The 14151-nt window shown below is 38.3% G+C and overlaps 2 protein-coding genes across 3 annotated transcripts; one reads left to right on the forward strand and one right to left on the reverse strand.

The window, feature by feature from the left end:
* Window positions 1-35: 35 nt before the first annotated feature.
* On the forward strand, window positions 36-9940 carry LOC111332344 (serine/threonine-protein kinase Kist). Of its 2 annotated transcripts, XM_088757128.1 has the most exons (10): window positions 36-416; window positions 612-881; window positions 2707-2984; window positions 3440-3535; window positions 3770-3892; window positions 4029-4132; window positions 4934-5001; window positions 6173-6286; window positions 8160-8248; window positions 8806-9940. In XM_088757128.1, exons 2-10 carry the CDS (start codon window positions 623-625, stop codon window positions 8941-8943), a joined length of 1269 nt encoding a protein of 422 aa, XP_088613254.1. In that variant the 5' UTR covers window positions 36-416; window positions 612-622; the 3' UTR covers window positions 8944-9940. The 2 variants fall into 2 exon arrangements, with proteins under 2 accessions (XP_088613254.1, XP_088613255.1); XM_088757129.1 differs by lacking the exon at window positions 612-881 and having other exon boundaries at window positions 39-416.
* Window positions 9941-11629: 1689 nt separating this feature from the next.
* Window positions 11630-13175, reverse strand: LOC111332345 (uncharacterized). The gene has a single exon (XM_022937660.2). It carries the CDS (start codon window positions 13032-13034, stop codon window positions 12012-12014), a length of 1023 nt encoding a protein of 340 aa, XP_022793395.2. The 5' UTR covers window positions 13035-13175; the 3' UTR covers window positions 11630-12011.
* Between the last annotated feature and the right edge of the window lie 976 nt (window positions 13176-14151).

The raw sequence follows: 14151 nt of genomic DNA on the forward strand, positions 1-14151 counted from the left end.
CGACGGGGAAGTGTTTTCTTCTTCCTAGTCCTCTTTTGGGAGTCCCAGTTAGTTGTATATTTTGCTTGAGATTACTACAAACTCATGATTAAGAGGAAAATGATTCATGGACAGCCTAACTTATGTTGATATTGACTTTGAGGAGCATTATGAACAAGGAATAACAGATTTAGACACTTTATCTTTCCACCTTTCAAATTTATTTCATAACTACGCACTCACCCCTCCCATCTCACTGACAATCACTTGTCTGGAAAGATGGTGGCTCTAAATTCGAAGGATTATTAGCCAGTCTTGGAAGCTCGTACACGTTCTTCGTTTCTTAGGCTCATTTCTTCCTCGGACATGTGGCGGGAAGAGAGAAGAAACAACGCAAGCCCATATGCTGGAAGAGATGAATTCACTGTAGTGATCAGGTAATCAGAATAAACGTTTGTCGTTTGACAGCTGTCTCGAGTGCATTCATGCCGCCACATGTAGTCGTCGATCTTTGGATATTTATGCTGTGCTATGTTATAACGTTTCACTCGAAAAATATTTATTTAGATTATTGAAAAAGTTTTGTGCGGCTAAGTACTTGTTTTTTCCTGATTCTCTCCTAATTTGCAAAGTGGTGTCATTCATGTACTCAAGAAAGAGTGAAATTTTGAAGATTACCAAGCACGAATGGAAACTTGGTATCAATATAGGGAGGGGAACATGCAGTGAGGTTTTTGAGGCTTCTGGGACCCTCTGCTTGAAAAATGGGCGTAAAAGAGCTGTTAAAGGAGCTGTTAAGATTTTCAAGGAAGGATCGCAATATGAACAGACTGCTATCAATGAGATAAAGATTCTGCAGTATTTAGGTCATGAAGCTGGATCGCTCAATATACATTGCATTGGTGAGTATTTTGCGTAAAAATTTGAAATTCAATGACCATCTTTCGACTGAGTAAACTGGAATGTTTAATAGAAAAATGGTGGTTCAAGGGAGGTTTTTTACAAAGGTGAAAAGTTTGGTTAGGCTGGCCATTATAAAAGTGTTGCTGTTAATTAAGAGTTTAACCGAATGGTACCCAGGTCCTTTGTGGCCATTTGGTAATATCAGCTACGTAAGTTGAAATTGTAAATTGGCCACCGGAAAGAGTTAAAAAGCTGACATTTCGAGCATTAGTCCTTCGTCAGAGCGTTCATCGGAGTGTTAGCCCTTCATCATTCGCTCTGACAAAGGGCAAATGCTCGAAATGTCAGCTTTTTAACTCTTTACGGTGGCCAATTTACAATTTCAACTTAACTGGTATCATCAAATTACCTTGTTACACCCATTGATGCAGCACCACAGTTTCTTTAGAAACTTGCCCCTTTATTCCTTTGTGGCCATGTCAACTTGTTGACAACTGTCTTGCTTACACTGTTAGTTAAACTCGGTGACACCATTGGTCAACTTGCAGACAGTTGTCTTTGGTCACTCACTGACAGTTGTCTTTGGTCAACTCACTGACAGACCAGTCACTTTACTGACATACTCGTCCACCTCAGTCCTAACTGATTTTCAGTCAAAGTTATAAAGTTATTGACTACTTTGAACAAACAGGAAATGAAAATCAAGTAGAGATGATAGCAAGATGACATTGGTGAGTTGACTAGTGGAGTTTGTGAGTTGACCTTAGGTGTCAATGTGTTGGCTAATGGTGCTGACAATTTGGTTGTCGATGAGTTGAAATGTTGGTGAAGTGACTTGTAACCAACTGAACCATAAATACTGGTATGTTCATGATACTGAGTAGTTATCTTTTAATGTCCTTAATTCATTACCAAGTAAAGTTAGTTTGCACAATTTATCACTTATCAAAATAATAATAATAATAATAATAATAATATATATCGATTTCTACAGTGCATTTCCATGTAACCTTTGGAAGAAAACTAAAGGTGTTTTTTGTGATAAATCTATATTGAAATTACACTGTAAAATTTGAAATTTGCTTGGAAAGTCCTTAAATATCATAATATAATTTCCTAATCATGATAAGTCACATATGTTAGACATAATCCCAACTAAAGCATGGTGAATTTGGAAATTAGTTAGGAAAAAAAACACTAAAATGTGATTGCATTGAAAACGAGATTCAGTTTTGTACCTTTTTATTCATAATCAAGTTCAAAGTCAAAGGTTTTAGAAAGCACTCAGAAAAATTCACACTATGTACCTCCTTCATAAGTGGTGTTTATATAGTTTTATTACACAACTCAGGCAGTCAGAGGGCCAATAACTAAAATCAACCAATCAAAATGCTCTATTGCCGGTCAATATTCTCTCAGTATTGGACCGGGCACTGTCCTGAATGGTCCTGAATGATACCGCACTTGTGTCCCTTTGAACTTCAGTCGTATAATAAATCTCTTATTAACCAAGCTTGCTTGGGACCGTACTCGGTCTTTTTTGTACGGACCGAGCTGCGCTCGGTCCGTACTGTCAAGACCTCAGGCCAATATTCTCCCAGTACGGCCCTTGCACTTGGTTAATAAGATATATATATCCCCTACCCAGGCTTTTGAGGTCAAATTGTATTGTTTTTACCTCTGCTTACATGTAAGAGGCTAGGAAGAAGAACTTACAAGCATGCAAAAGAATAATAATTAGGTTGTCCATTATGAGAGAGGTCTAAAAACTTGTTACCTTAATTTTTTTGTTTGTTCACTGGTGCACATTTGTTTCCTTTTCAGTGCACTTATTGGATTATTTCCTATACAGAGGTAGTTTTCATTTGGTTTTTGAGCGGTTGGATTGTCATCTTCACCACATTTTACTTAAGCACTCAGGCAAAGGTCTTCCTCTTTCCATTGTGAGAAGATGTTCTAGGGATGTTGTTGAAGCTCTGAGTTTTTTAGCCATCAGTAGGGTTGTTCACGGTGACCTAAAGATGTCCAATGTAATGTGGAATCCAAAGAGAGGGATCTTTCAACTTGTGGATTTTGGACTTAGTTTCACTGAAGGACATCAAGTAAGTCTTACCTTTGTTTTTCTAACGGTGGTTTATGAATAAATTTTTGAAAAATGCTCATGGGGTAGAGCCAAGAATCAGAAAATTTGAAGGATTTTTTAAGGACAGTTAAAATGGCTAGGGATGTGGTTGGAAAAATTTGTCTCCCATAAGTGAGTAAGACAGAATATCTTCTTACAGTATCCATACAATGTAAAACAGACAAGTGATGAGAATAATTATGAGTTGATTCAATACTAAACTCTCCAAACTAATGTCATAAAAAGTGTGTAAGAGACAGTATGGAGAATTACAATGGATATATTGGGAGTAAAAGGATTGATTTCTTTTCAAACATGTCGAGTTGTGGTGATCATTTTTTGATCCACTGTTTAGAAACTACATGCAAAAATACATTTAAAATGTGAATAACAGCTGATTTTTATGGCTTTGGTCTCTGCTTTGATGTTCCTCAGCTTTCTCAACCACTTCAGAGCCCTGGTTACCAATCTCCTGAGGTGCAAATGTGGAACAGATTAGTTGCTAATGGTGTTACTGAGAAAAGTATGTTGGTGAGTAGTCCACAACACTTAAAAAGCAGGTCTCTAGAAATTAAATGGCAATGTAGCAATATGAAATAGGGTAAGCTAAGTCTCTTTTGGATAAATCAACAAAGTTGAAATGGTAAATTGGCCACTGTAACGATTACAAAAGCTGACGTTTTGAGCGTTAGCCCTTCGTCGGAGCAAAGCATAAGTCACTTTTGGACCACCCTGCAGTTGACTTCCTTTGATGTATTTTTGCAGAAATGTTTTTTTGCTTGTGACATGTGGAGCTTTTCTTATGTACTGTGGTACATGTACACAGGACAGTCAGCTCCCAGACATGATGCCTATGAACCAGTCTGTGTCATGTGCTTGCAAGAAAAGGTAAATATAAAATTAATAACTTTATCTTTAGAACATGTGTTGGAATAATTGGTTCCACTTGATACAGCTGTAAAATTAATGTAGCATGTACTTAGCCAGTTAATGTAATTAGTTTCAATCTTTGTTTTGCCTTCAGGATGCTGAATGTGTACATTTCCACCAAATCCAAAAGGAATTACCCAAAGATGAAAGAAAGATTACACTTGAACAACATAACTTTTTTCTTGACTTTGTTATGAGGTACTGTGAGTCATTTGATAAACATTTTGCTTTAACATTTACATTTTATCAACTTTTTTGTTTGCTAATTGTACATTTTAAATCTCAGTTATCTCTGTCAGAGGTGTTTCAACATTCTATATTCAGTACAACTGTGTAGTATAGCTGACATGAGAGTTACATGAAGTTTGACACAATACCTTAAAGTAGATGATGTGTAGAATAACTTTGATTTGTCGAAAAATAAATGTTCCAATTAAAACCTAATAAATGTAAAAGGCTTTTCAAAATGTCTCAACCTGGCTTAATCCTGATCAGCCACAAAGACTACACCAAATCTAGCTGACATCCAACTGCATACTACACTTGGCTTATGCTCTTGCTCATACAGAACCTAATCCCTACAGAGAAAAATGAAAGAGTTACAAAGTGGACCTTAAAATTGACAAACTTTGACCTTGCACTCTTGATTTCTCCTGTCAGCTTGTCTAAGAATCTCTGTTTCTTTCATTTCAAAGGATGAGAATATCAGGCACTTTTATATCTATTAGTTGCTACTCTTGGTGTCTTACAAAGTCTCAAGTTTACCATGCATGACCCCTGTGAAAAGTTGTGTATGAGTTGAATGTACCTCATCCATGGTCTACCTCAGAGTTTTTCTTGTAAAGAAGCCAGGAAGTTCTTTACCCAGAGTACACAAAAGTGAACTCAGTTCATGTCAGAAACACCCAGTGCTATGAAACTGGAGGAGTTTATACTTGATGAATCTTTGGTCAATAATGTTTGAATGAAACTATGCTTTAATTTTACTTTTACATGCAGAATGATGAAGTGCAAACCAGAGCAGAGGATAACACCTTTTAATGCCATGCAGCATGCCTTTCTTAATGGTAAACATAACAGAATCTGTCAGAAGGTTCCTTGCATTTTTTTTTGGGTATCTGGTGGTTTGTCTGAACAATTGACGCCCTTTAACTCCTGATCATGGCAGCATTTCTCCTTACAATATCAATACAACATCAAACAGACAAGTGATGAGAGGTAGAAAAATATCAATTAAGGAACTTTTAGCTGGGCCAGTACCAAGTTCTCTGAACTGATATCACAAGAAAGACATGGCAGACAGCAAGGAGAATTTCTAATGAGATCTTGAGAGTGAAGGGATCAAGAAAAACTAAATATTTTCTTTAGTTTTATCACATTGCAAAAGACCAACAGAACTGTTCATCTCAGTCTAATCAACTGTAAGTAAGCTTTTAAGCCCTATGGTTGGTTTGAATTAAAAAAAAAAACTGATATTAAAAAACAATCAGTAGGTGAAGTTTTTTTTGGATGTGAATGTACATCTTTTCCATCATTGTACACTTTGCACTCTATATAACATTGGCTTTCAAATCTTACCAGAGAACAGAAAACAGACCTTAGCCCAAAGAAATACCAAGGAGTGTTGTGTTCTTTTGAGTTCTCCCTGTATTGATTTTCTACTGAATTGCGCCGACAAACTTGGCTTTGTATTACCAAGTGCCAACAGGCGATGTGTATTGGTTGCATCAAGTGTACAACTAGTGATACCCTCTTAACTGACTTCAGATCAGCAAAACTATTTGAAGAAATGTATTTTGAAAATTTGATATGCAGTTGTTGGTGCAGAGGGAAAGTTGTGTGCTATGAATTTTTCACATTACATACTTTCATATTTTTATTGTAAACAAAATTATTTGACTGTGTTGGAGCTTGAAGTGAAAAAACTTTCTTTTAGAGGATGACTGGATAAAGATGGAGTGATAAGTTGAGAGTGGTATATATTTTCACAGCATAGAAACACAAATAAGAGGGGGGGGGGTGGGGGCACTACAATATCAGTGTACATATTCTCCAGAATGTTCTCCATATATTTTTTTGACAAGGAGAATTTATTCAACAATCAACTGCTTTTATAGTTGGTGATTATTAATTTCCTTTATTCTTGTGATCTTAATGGGTGATTTGGAGGTGACATTGCAAGGAGAAATTATGTTTAACTTCTACATTTTCTTTTTTCTTTGGTCTTTGTATTTTTAGGAGGTTCTCCTTGGAATACTCCTTTGGGTTTGACAGAGTTGTTATTGCTTCCAACTAGGATCTTGCAGCTGACCAACATTCATTTGGAAGACCTTTGTGCTGAATTCCTATTTGGTAAAGACAATCACCATTATTTTCTATTTAACTATCTATCAACTGTGAAGATTCTGATGTTTTTATGCCTGATTTAGTCAGCAAATGATATTTCTACAGCATGGAAACAGAATGGCTAACTGTTCGGTGGAGAGTGCAATGCTTGTGTTCTTTGGCAAAATGCTTTACTGTTGCAGTGCCCCTCTCCCCCCCCCCCTAGGATTATAAATGGGTATGGGCTAACTGTCAGGAGAGCCTGATGAAATGCTGGGGGGGAGTTGACCTTGCAATGGAATAGCATCCCATCCAGGGGGGAGCGGTAATTCTCCCAGTCACTTCTTGTTAAGGAAATTGGGATAAGCTCTGGCTGAATGGGCAAAACACTTTACTGTTACAGTGCCTCTCTTCCCCCAGGATTATGAATGGGTACCAGTTAACTGCCAGAAAAGCCTGATGAATTGCTGTGGAAGGAGGGTTAACCTTGCAATGGACTAGCATCCCATCCAGGGGGGAGTGGTAATTCTCCAAGTTGCTTCCTGCTGAGGAAACTGGGATAAGCTCAGGTTGGATGGACCATTAGGCTAGAATACGACTTTTGCCTCAGTCATTTATACATCCAGTTCTGTTTGTGATGTTCTAGTGTTTGGAATGGAAGTTGTGAGGAAATACTGTTAGAAGCATGCAATTAGTGTTAGATCATTAGTAGTGTATTCATTCATTATTGTGCAGGTGCATATATTTGTGGCTTACATATTTATGCATTCGCGGGTCTTAGTTTAATGGTTTTTTCAACTTGTAATCTGCCAGCGGGTTGAAGAATTAAAGTGGAGTTTTTTTTTTTTAACTTAATCTTGTCGTTACAGAAATATAATCTTTTGACTTCAAAATTCATGATTCATGTCTTTTTTTAGCTCAGTGATTCATAGTTTTTTCATTTTCATTATTCAATTTTTAACTTTATCTCATAATAATAGTCCATTTTACAGTTGTGTGCTTGGTTGCCAAGCCTTTGAACGGGAGTGAGGCTAGGGATGACCTTGTTATGATACAAACCTTGCTGCCTTTCAAATGTAAATCACTTTGTTATCAAGCTAAGTAGATACAGGTCTCTATCACAACAAGGTCATCTTTAGCCTCACTCTGAATCAAAGGCTTGGCAACTAAGTACACAACTGTAAAATAGCCTATCCATGATTCACGAACATGAAAATGCATGATTACCTCCAATTTAAAAGATATGATTCATGATTCACAATTCTACTTCCACCCCTGATTTTTGGCAGAACACTTTACTTTTATAATGCCTTTCCCCCGCCCAGGATTATGAATGGATATCGCTTAATTCATAGGGAAGCCCCAGAAAAGCTTGTAAGGGTTATGATTCGGTTATTTATTGACTCCTCCTTCGTCAGCAAAACCCAAGAGGTTTTGCATGTGATTTGCTTAATTTGTACTTTAAACATCAAATAACGCTATTTACCAAGTAATGCTAACATTCTTAAGCTGTTGTACAAAGTTTTTAATGCGTCGCACATTAAAATTAACAAATGGCGAACGCGGATGGATGCACGCGGGAGGTTGCTAAGCACAAAAGAAGCGTGCTCAGCGTGCCCAGCTCTTGAGTGCTTAGCAAACCTCCCAAGTGCATCCATAACTCAATAGTACACGCTATGGCGTTCACCCTTTGTTTTATAACATAACATAGATACATTGGAACAAGAGTTCCCTTTTATTTAACAAATCTTACGTGATCAGAAAAAACGAGCGCGCGCGGAAAAATAGTCTTAGCATTTGCTCACGTCGGCAGCATGCACCCATGGGCAAATAGTAGATGCTGAATTAACCACTCAGAGCGCGCACTTTGCTTTAGTTATGTTATAAATTATTTTGGCAGATGAATTGATAGATGTGAAGGAGGAGTGTGCTAAGTTTGGTGCTCTGAAGGGATTCAAGTTTGCTGGTGATTCAAACACAGGATATAAGGTGAAATTGCAGTTAGGCTTAAACTTCCATGAGCCGTAGGGTGACCACGAACCGATGAACAAGTTACTCGTGTAATGGTTATCATAGCAAGCACGGCTGTAGGCGATAGATGGCTGCACGTAAATTAGTGGTTGTAGGAGGTACATAGCAATCCCCCCCCCCCCCCATCTGTGATCTCTCGGAAAGGTGTCAACATTTTGAAGTTCTGCGACTCTAAGCCGCTGCTAAGCTTTCCTCTGCTAGTTGTCTAACAACATCTCAGATGCAGAGCGCGCGCATTGCACTTTGGAATTTCAAAAAAAAAATATTATCATGGCCAATGAATAAAGGAAAACGAGAACTAATTAAAGACTGCTGGAATCGCCCGAAAACGCGTATTAAAAAATTAGTTTTATCTAAGTATCTGATTAGTTGACGGGAGTTTCAGTTTTTTGGATCAATTACGAGATGCAGAATTAGTAATTATGAAGCATGACCTTCCGTAATAATCACTTATGTCACTTGGTTGAAAACTTCGTTAAAAGTGCATATCTTAACCTGCTTTTCTTGCTCTTCAGGTATTTGTTGAGTTCTCTGACGCTGACGACTGCTCGCGAGCCCACAGTGCGCTAACAGGACGGGACTTTAATGGCAGGACAGTCATTACCAGCTTTTATCCCTTAGATTATTATCATATTGATTACTTTTGGTGCTGATATTTGTTTTGCGAGGTCCAAAAAAAAAATATGAATTTATCTACTAAGCTCCCGTTAGTGAAGCAAGGAAGGAGAATCGTCATCTGATTTCTACATATTTTAATCCAAAAGTGCACCAAAGTTTAACCATATTGCTGGTTTGGACAAGACATTTTTCTCAGACACAATTCTCTCCCCACTTGGGGGTAAACAACAATTTAGGTACTAGTGAACCTGAAAGTGGCCGTGGGCTTACCTTCTACAGGGGAATCCTTGTTTGCAATATTTGCCTCATTAGCATAAGCAATTCAGTTTTTGATGGAGCTAAAAATAAATCATGTCTGAATATCGAAAGGTCAAAGTACGATTAACTCGGCCAATGAATACGAGCCTGATGCATTGAATACTTTCTGTGCAACACGGGTTTAAAAACTCAAAATTTTACATAGAATGTATGAGCTCATTAGCACTTTTGCCACCCAGAAATTTTGCAGTTTTTGATGGACTATTTCTCCTTGAATATTACACCCAAAGAGCTAAAAATTTCACCATGTACTAAGGTTTTCTGGCTCTTTACCTGCCTGAAGTCAATTTGTCTTTAACATGCTTCCTTCTTTACGCAAAGCCGTATGCAAATGAGCAAAAATGTAAACAGTGACGTTAGCATGAATCTGCCTATAGACTAGCATCCTGTCTAACGGAAGAGGAGATGTAATAGTGTTGGCAAGCTTTGAAGATATTTTTCGCTTCCCTTCCCCAATGGTTGTCTTAATTTGAATTTCCTTCTCCCCTGGTTTTGTTAAAACTCGGTTTAAAAAACGTCCTGTTAATTAATCCCATTCTCTGTCACTGTAAGAGATTTCTTACCGTATTGTTACCTTTACATTCCTAATTTTGTCCCCCAGGATCTCGTTTTCTCTTATTTGTTACTGTCATTGGCAATTTCTTTGAGGTTTTTTGCTTTTTTGTGGTATTGTTTGAATAAATGTAATTAACGTATTAAAGTTTCTTTGGTGGATTTGCCGAAGAACAACGTTGTTTATTTAGCACTTAAAGGATTCCCCAGTCAAGTCAAGGTCAACTTCCAACCCCAGTTTTACAGACTCCAATGCAGCCTGGTTACTGCGTTTTATTTGCGGTACAAAAATAGTCGGCAATCGCGATCTCTATAACAAAAGTAAGGCTGGGAATTGATCCAGTTCACCCAGAAATTGTTTACTTGATTGCCTTGATTGCCTTGATTGCCGGTTTACGACAGTTTTGTACCCAATTCCTTAGTTGCCAAGATGTGAGGGTAAGCTTTTTTTAAGAGGTACACTTGGATTGTTTGAAAATCTTACGCGACACTGCAGCTGGGTGGTTACAACACGAAACCATACGATCCTAAAACGTCTGTAGGGCTGAAGAGTGATAACGCATAACAAAGCAAATGCTAATATGTTCCTTCGTTTTAATAGCTTAAGGGCCATGTTTAATTATCTTAACAAACGTTGCCAGGTTCATGGACAGGTCGAGAGTGTGGAAAGAATAAATCACTCTTAACTTAGCAACTTAGGTATTGGATGCAGTTTCTGACGTAAACATTTTTGAGGAGGTCAAAACTGAAACAAAAGAAAAGGGTTGAAGTCAACTGGATCAATTTGTTGGCCTTTTTTGTCTGATGGATATCCCTTCTCTGCTAGTTTTGTATGCTTTCATGTGTTTGGATTATAAACAATTCGCGTGGATTAAATACCCTGCTCAATTAAATAGTGATTTTTTTCTAAGAAGTGTTAACAGCTGAACGGGACTATGTTGGAAAAGAAAAATACTGGTAGTAGTCTCACAATCAGAGCATTTGTAGTGAAATTCCTGGCTTTTCTATAGAGCAGGTAACTATTGCAGTATAAGCGGACTTTGGTGAACACTCAGCGAGTGTGCAGATCTTTCTGTGGCCGCTTAAAAGACTTAATAAATAGGTGTTAATCGTTGAATAGTACTTTCTGCCTCCCGGAGTGAAATAACCGTCTATACTCCAGGGACCTTTAAAGGTGCCAATATGGGCTGGATTTCGTTTTGATTCCGTTTTAATTGACTATTGTTTACGGCGAGCAACTCTTTTCAACTCCCACAGATTCGGTGTTGTTATTATTTTGTTTTTTCGTATTTGTGTGCCTACTTCATGAGTTTACAACTGAAATACACCAAAGTTTGGTTTCAACCCGTTTCATCTTTCAATAGACAAATGCTCAAAACTTGTGCATCTTTGGCGAGATTCAGTATCACAGTAATTCGTTTTTCCGTTTGGATAAAAACATTTGGAAATTGCACCTCATTCCACAGACCATAAAGTTGTAATTTCATTGAAGGCCATGTCAAGTTTACGATCATTTTCCCGCTCTAAATTTAGTTGGGAAAGGAAAAGGTATTGTCAAGTGGTTGTCTTACAGCCAGCTGTTAGTCGGAACAACATTCGCACGACCTTAGCAATGCCTTTGAATTTTTAAGAACTAAACACGACTTGATTGATGATTTCAGAGTTCGCTAAGGAGTGTGAATGACCAGTCTGTCAGCTGTCAGGGTAATTGAAGGGACAAATATTTACTTGGAAAAGAAAAGAAATATCGCTATTTTGGGCTGAGGCGCGCCTTGCATATTGTCTATTAAGTTATTCAAGGACGTTTTTGACACTCGTTTGACAACAACAGCAATTCTCACACGTTCGATCTAATCAGGTCTCACGATGCTTTATTATTGCTGAAGTTTTTTTTTATTATCGCTGAAGTTTTCTTCAGAAGAACTAACGGAATAGTAGGGTGTTGCTTTCAATGGTGTTTTGTTCTACAGCCACAGAATTAAAGACCTATTTGTAAAAATTTGCGCAAAGCCTAGCATGCAAAATTGTGGTGACGACTTTACGACAACGAATGCTATGATCGTGGAAGAAAATTCTCGGAGATTAAAAGAGACGGGATGAATGTTAAGTTTGGACAATATCACATACTCTGATTATGGCGCTGTTTTCAAGATATCGACGGAGTATTCCTTGTAAAGAACGCTTAAAAATCATTTTGCTTGGTACTGATATTTACAGTGCTTTTCATACCAAGCTAACCTTTCTTGCTGAATATTTCCTCAATTCCTAATTCCCTGTCAGGATCATCAACTTCCAGTTCTTGTAAAGGTTTTTTAGGTCTGCGTATGTACCTGGCCTTTTTAGCCTCTTGTAAAAGATCTGGTAACGGTGGCAGCAGGTAAACAGTCCTAGGTAGCCCATCTGGGGGAACATGTAGGTATTGTGTGTAATCAGGCTCATCGTCATCTTCGTCTTCGTTTACCTTATTCGTAGTCGGCTGAGAAAGTCTATGTTGAATTCTGTCTTTGACAGCATCGAGGTTAACATTTACAAGCGAAGAATCGGGTTTAGACGAGCCCCGCGGTGAAATAGGACGAATTCGTTCGGTATCTCCGTTTGTATTCGTGATAGCGACGTTTACCGTCACTCCATCGCTGGAGTTTGCGAGGTTTTGTGCCTTAGGTGAAACTTCAAAGCTAAGTTTTCTACTGCGCGAATGTTTTCTTCTTTTTTCTCTTGGCTTAGATAAAGCTCGCGGCGATGTGAATGACTCGTCGATTTCGTTCTCATCCATTCGTGAAAAATCAGTCCGAGAAGTAAGCTGTGGAAGAGATGCACTCATTGAAGGTAGCGTTGGTAACGACAGACTTTTTCGTCGCGAATCCTGAGCATCATTGTTCAAAGCTGCGCCAATAGAGTTTCCAACCGTACTCGAGTCGATGTCGAGATTTTTTCTTGTGGACGCTGCTCTTTTAGATTTTTTTCTTGCATTGTTATTGTTGTCAACTTTCCCCGGCATTGTCCGCTCGGTTGCTGTATCTCTCATCTCTAAGGTACCTGAGGTTTGCGTGATCTCCCTCAACTCATGCTTCAGGCGTCGCATCTCGTAGTCAAGCGATTGCAGTTGTGTAGACTGCTGCCCCTCCAAGCTGCCTTTACGGATTTGTAAGCGGTTGCCTGCTCTCTTGTTTAAATGACGAGCTTTGCTGGCGTTATGATCAAGTTGTTGAGCAGAAAATAGTATATTGTTGCTGCGCCGAGGAGTTCTTTCTCCCATGACGAATTGATGCCAAATGTATGTCGACCCCGTGATTCGGCTGAGCGGCAATTCGGCTTTGCTGTGCCTTGATAATAACTATCCCTGAGACAAAGCCATGGTATCTTGACAACTCGACGAAAATCCCTGTCGTGTTGAGGGTATTCGTTTGCATAACAATTCCCTCTGTCGATACATTTGGTCCCATCTATGTGGGAAGTATTTAAGATATCTCAGTTATTAGCATAAGATACTTAAACGTCACACATTGCATATACACTAAACAATGCTAAGCGTTTTGTTTTCTTTAGTGTCCTACTGAGAAGCCACTGATAGCCAAAGGGCAAATTTCTTTTGTGACAGGGTCATTTTTTAAAATCAAGCAACCGTTTTGTTGTTTTGAGATTGATTGACAAACCAGATTTTGCAAACAAACAAATTCGATTCGCATCACAATATTAATCTCGCACACGAAATATAGGATATTCAAAGTAATGTTTAGGAAGGTTAACCAGGATCACCTGTAATCGACTGACTCTTTGCAGTTTGATCAATTTTCCTTGTTCTAGAGTAGGCTATTTTTTTCTTCGTGACTCACGTCAGTTTGGAGAATACACTTTTACGTCATCAAATTGGCGGGCTTGAAGGGTTTAAAGAGGAATTGGCGAAATATTAAAGCTGTTTTTGACAGCTTTTATTGTCATTTCAGCTGGAACGAATGAACTAATGCCAAAAATTCTGTGAGGATTTAAATAGATTTTTATTAGGATTAAAGACTGTAGGCCATCTTTCAAACATCCAAGATCGCAGTCTTTTTTGTGTAAATAATTTCTGTTAATGTTTCTTCACGAGTAGTGGAAACTAGCTACGGTATTTCTGGAGTTGCGTAACACGTTTCGAACGACAGCACAATATCTTCAAAGTCTTTCAGGTTTTTAAAAACACTGCAGGGAGTATTAGCTTTATACAGTAGCGTCTAAAGTAATTTATTCCCCGCAGAGGTCCGAAAAAATCGTCCATTTAGGGTTCCGTGATTTAGAACCGAGGAATTTACTGGCCACTTAGAGCGAATATTCATTCCAAACAATCGTTGTTTAATTTCTTTCCTGCCACTGAGCGTTGGGACACCGCAAAAATC

The sequence above is a fragment of the Stylophora pistillata genome, chromosome 4 (genome assembly GCF_964205215.1).
Source record: "Stylophora pistillata chromosome 4, jaStyPist1.2, whole genome shotgun sequence".
Taxonomy (NCBI): domain Eukaryota; kingdom Metazoa; phylum Cnidaria; class Anthozoa; order Scleractinia; family Pocilloporidae; genus Stylophora; species Stylophora pistillata.

Coding starts and splice junctions, on each gene's coding strand:
- LOC111332344 (XM_088757128.1), top strand. CDS start 623: ATGTACTCAAGAAAGAGTGAAATTTTGAAGATTACCAAGCACGAATGG. Junction 3,536..3,769: donor TTACTGAGAAAAGTATGTTG/GTGAGTAGTCCA, acceptor GTATTTTTGCAG/AAATGTTTTTTTGCTTGTGA. Junction 4,133..4,933: donor TTTCTTGACTTTGTTATGAG/GTACTGTGAGTC, acceptor TTTTACATGCAG/AATGATGAAGTGCAAACCAG.
- LOC111332345 (XM_022937660.2), bottom strand. CDS start 13,034: ATGGGAGAAAGAACTCCTCGGCGCAGCAACAATATACTATTTTCTGCT.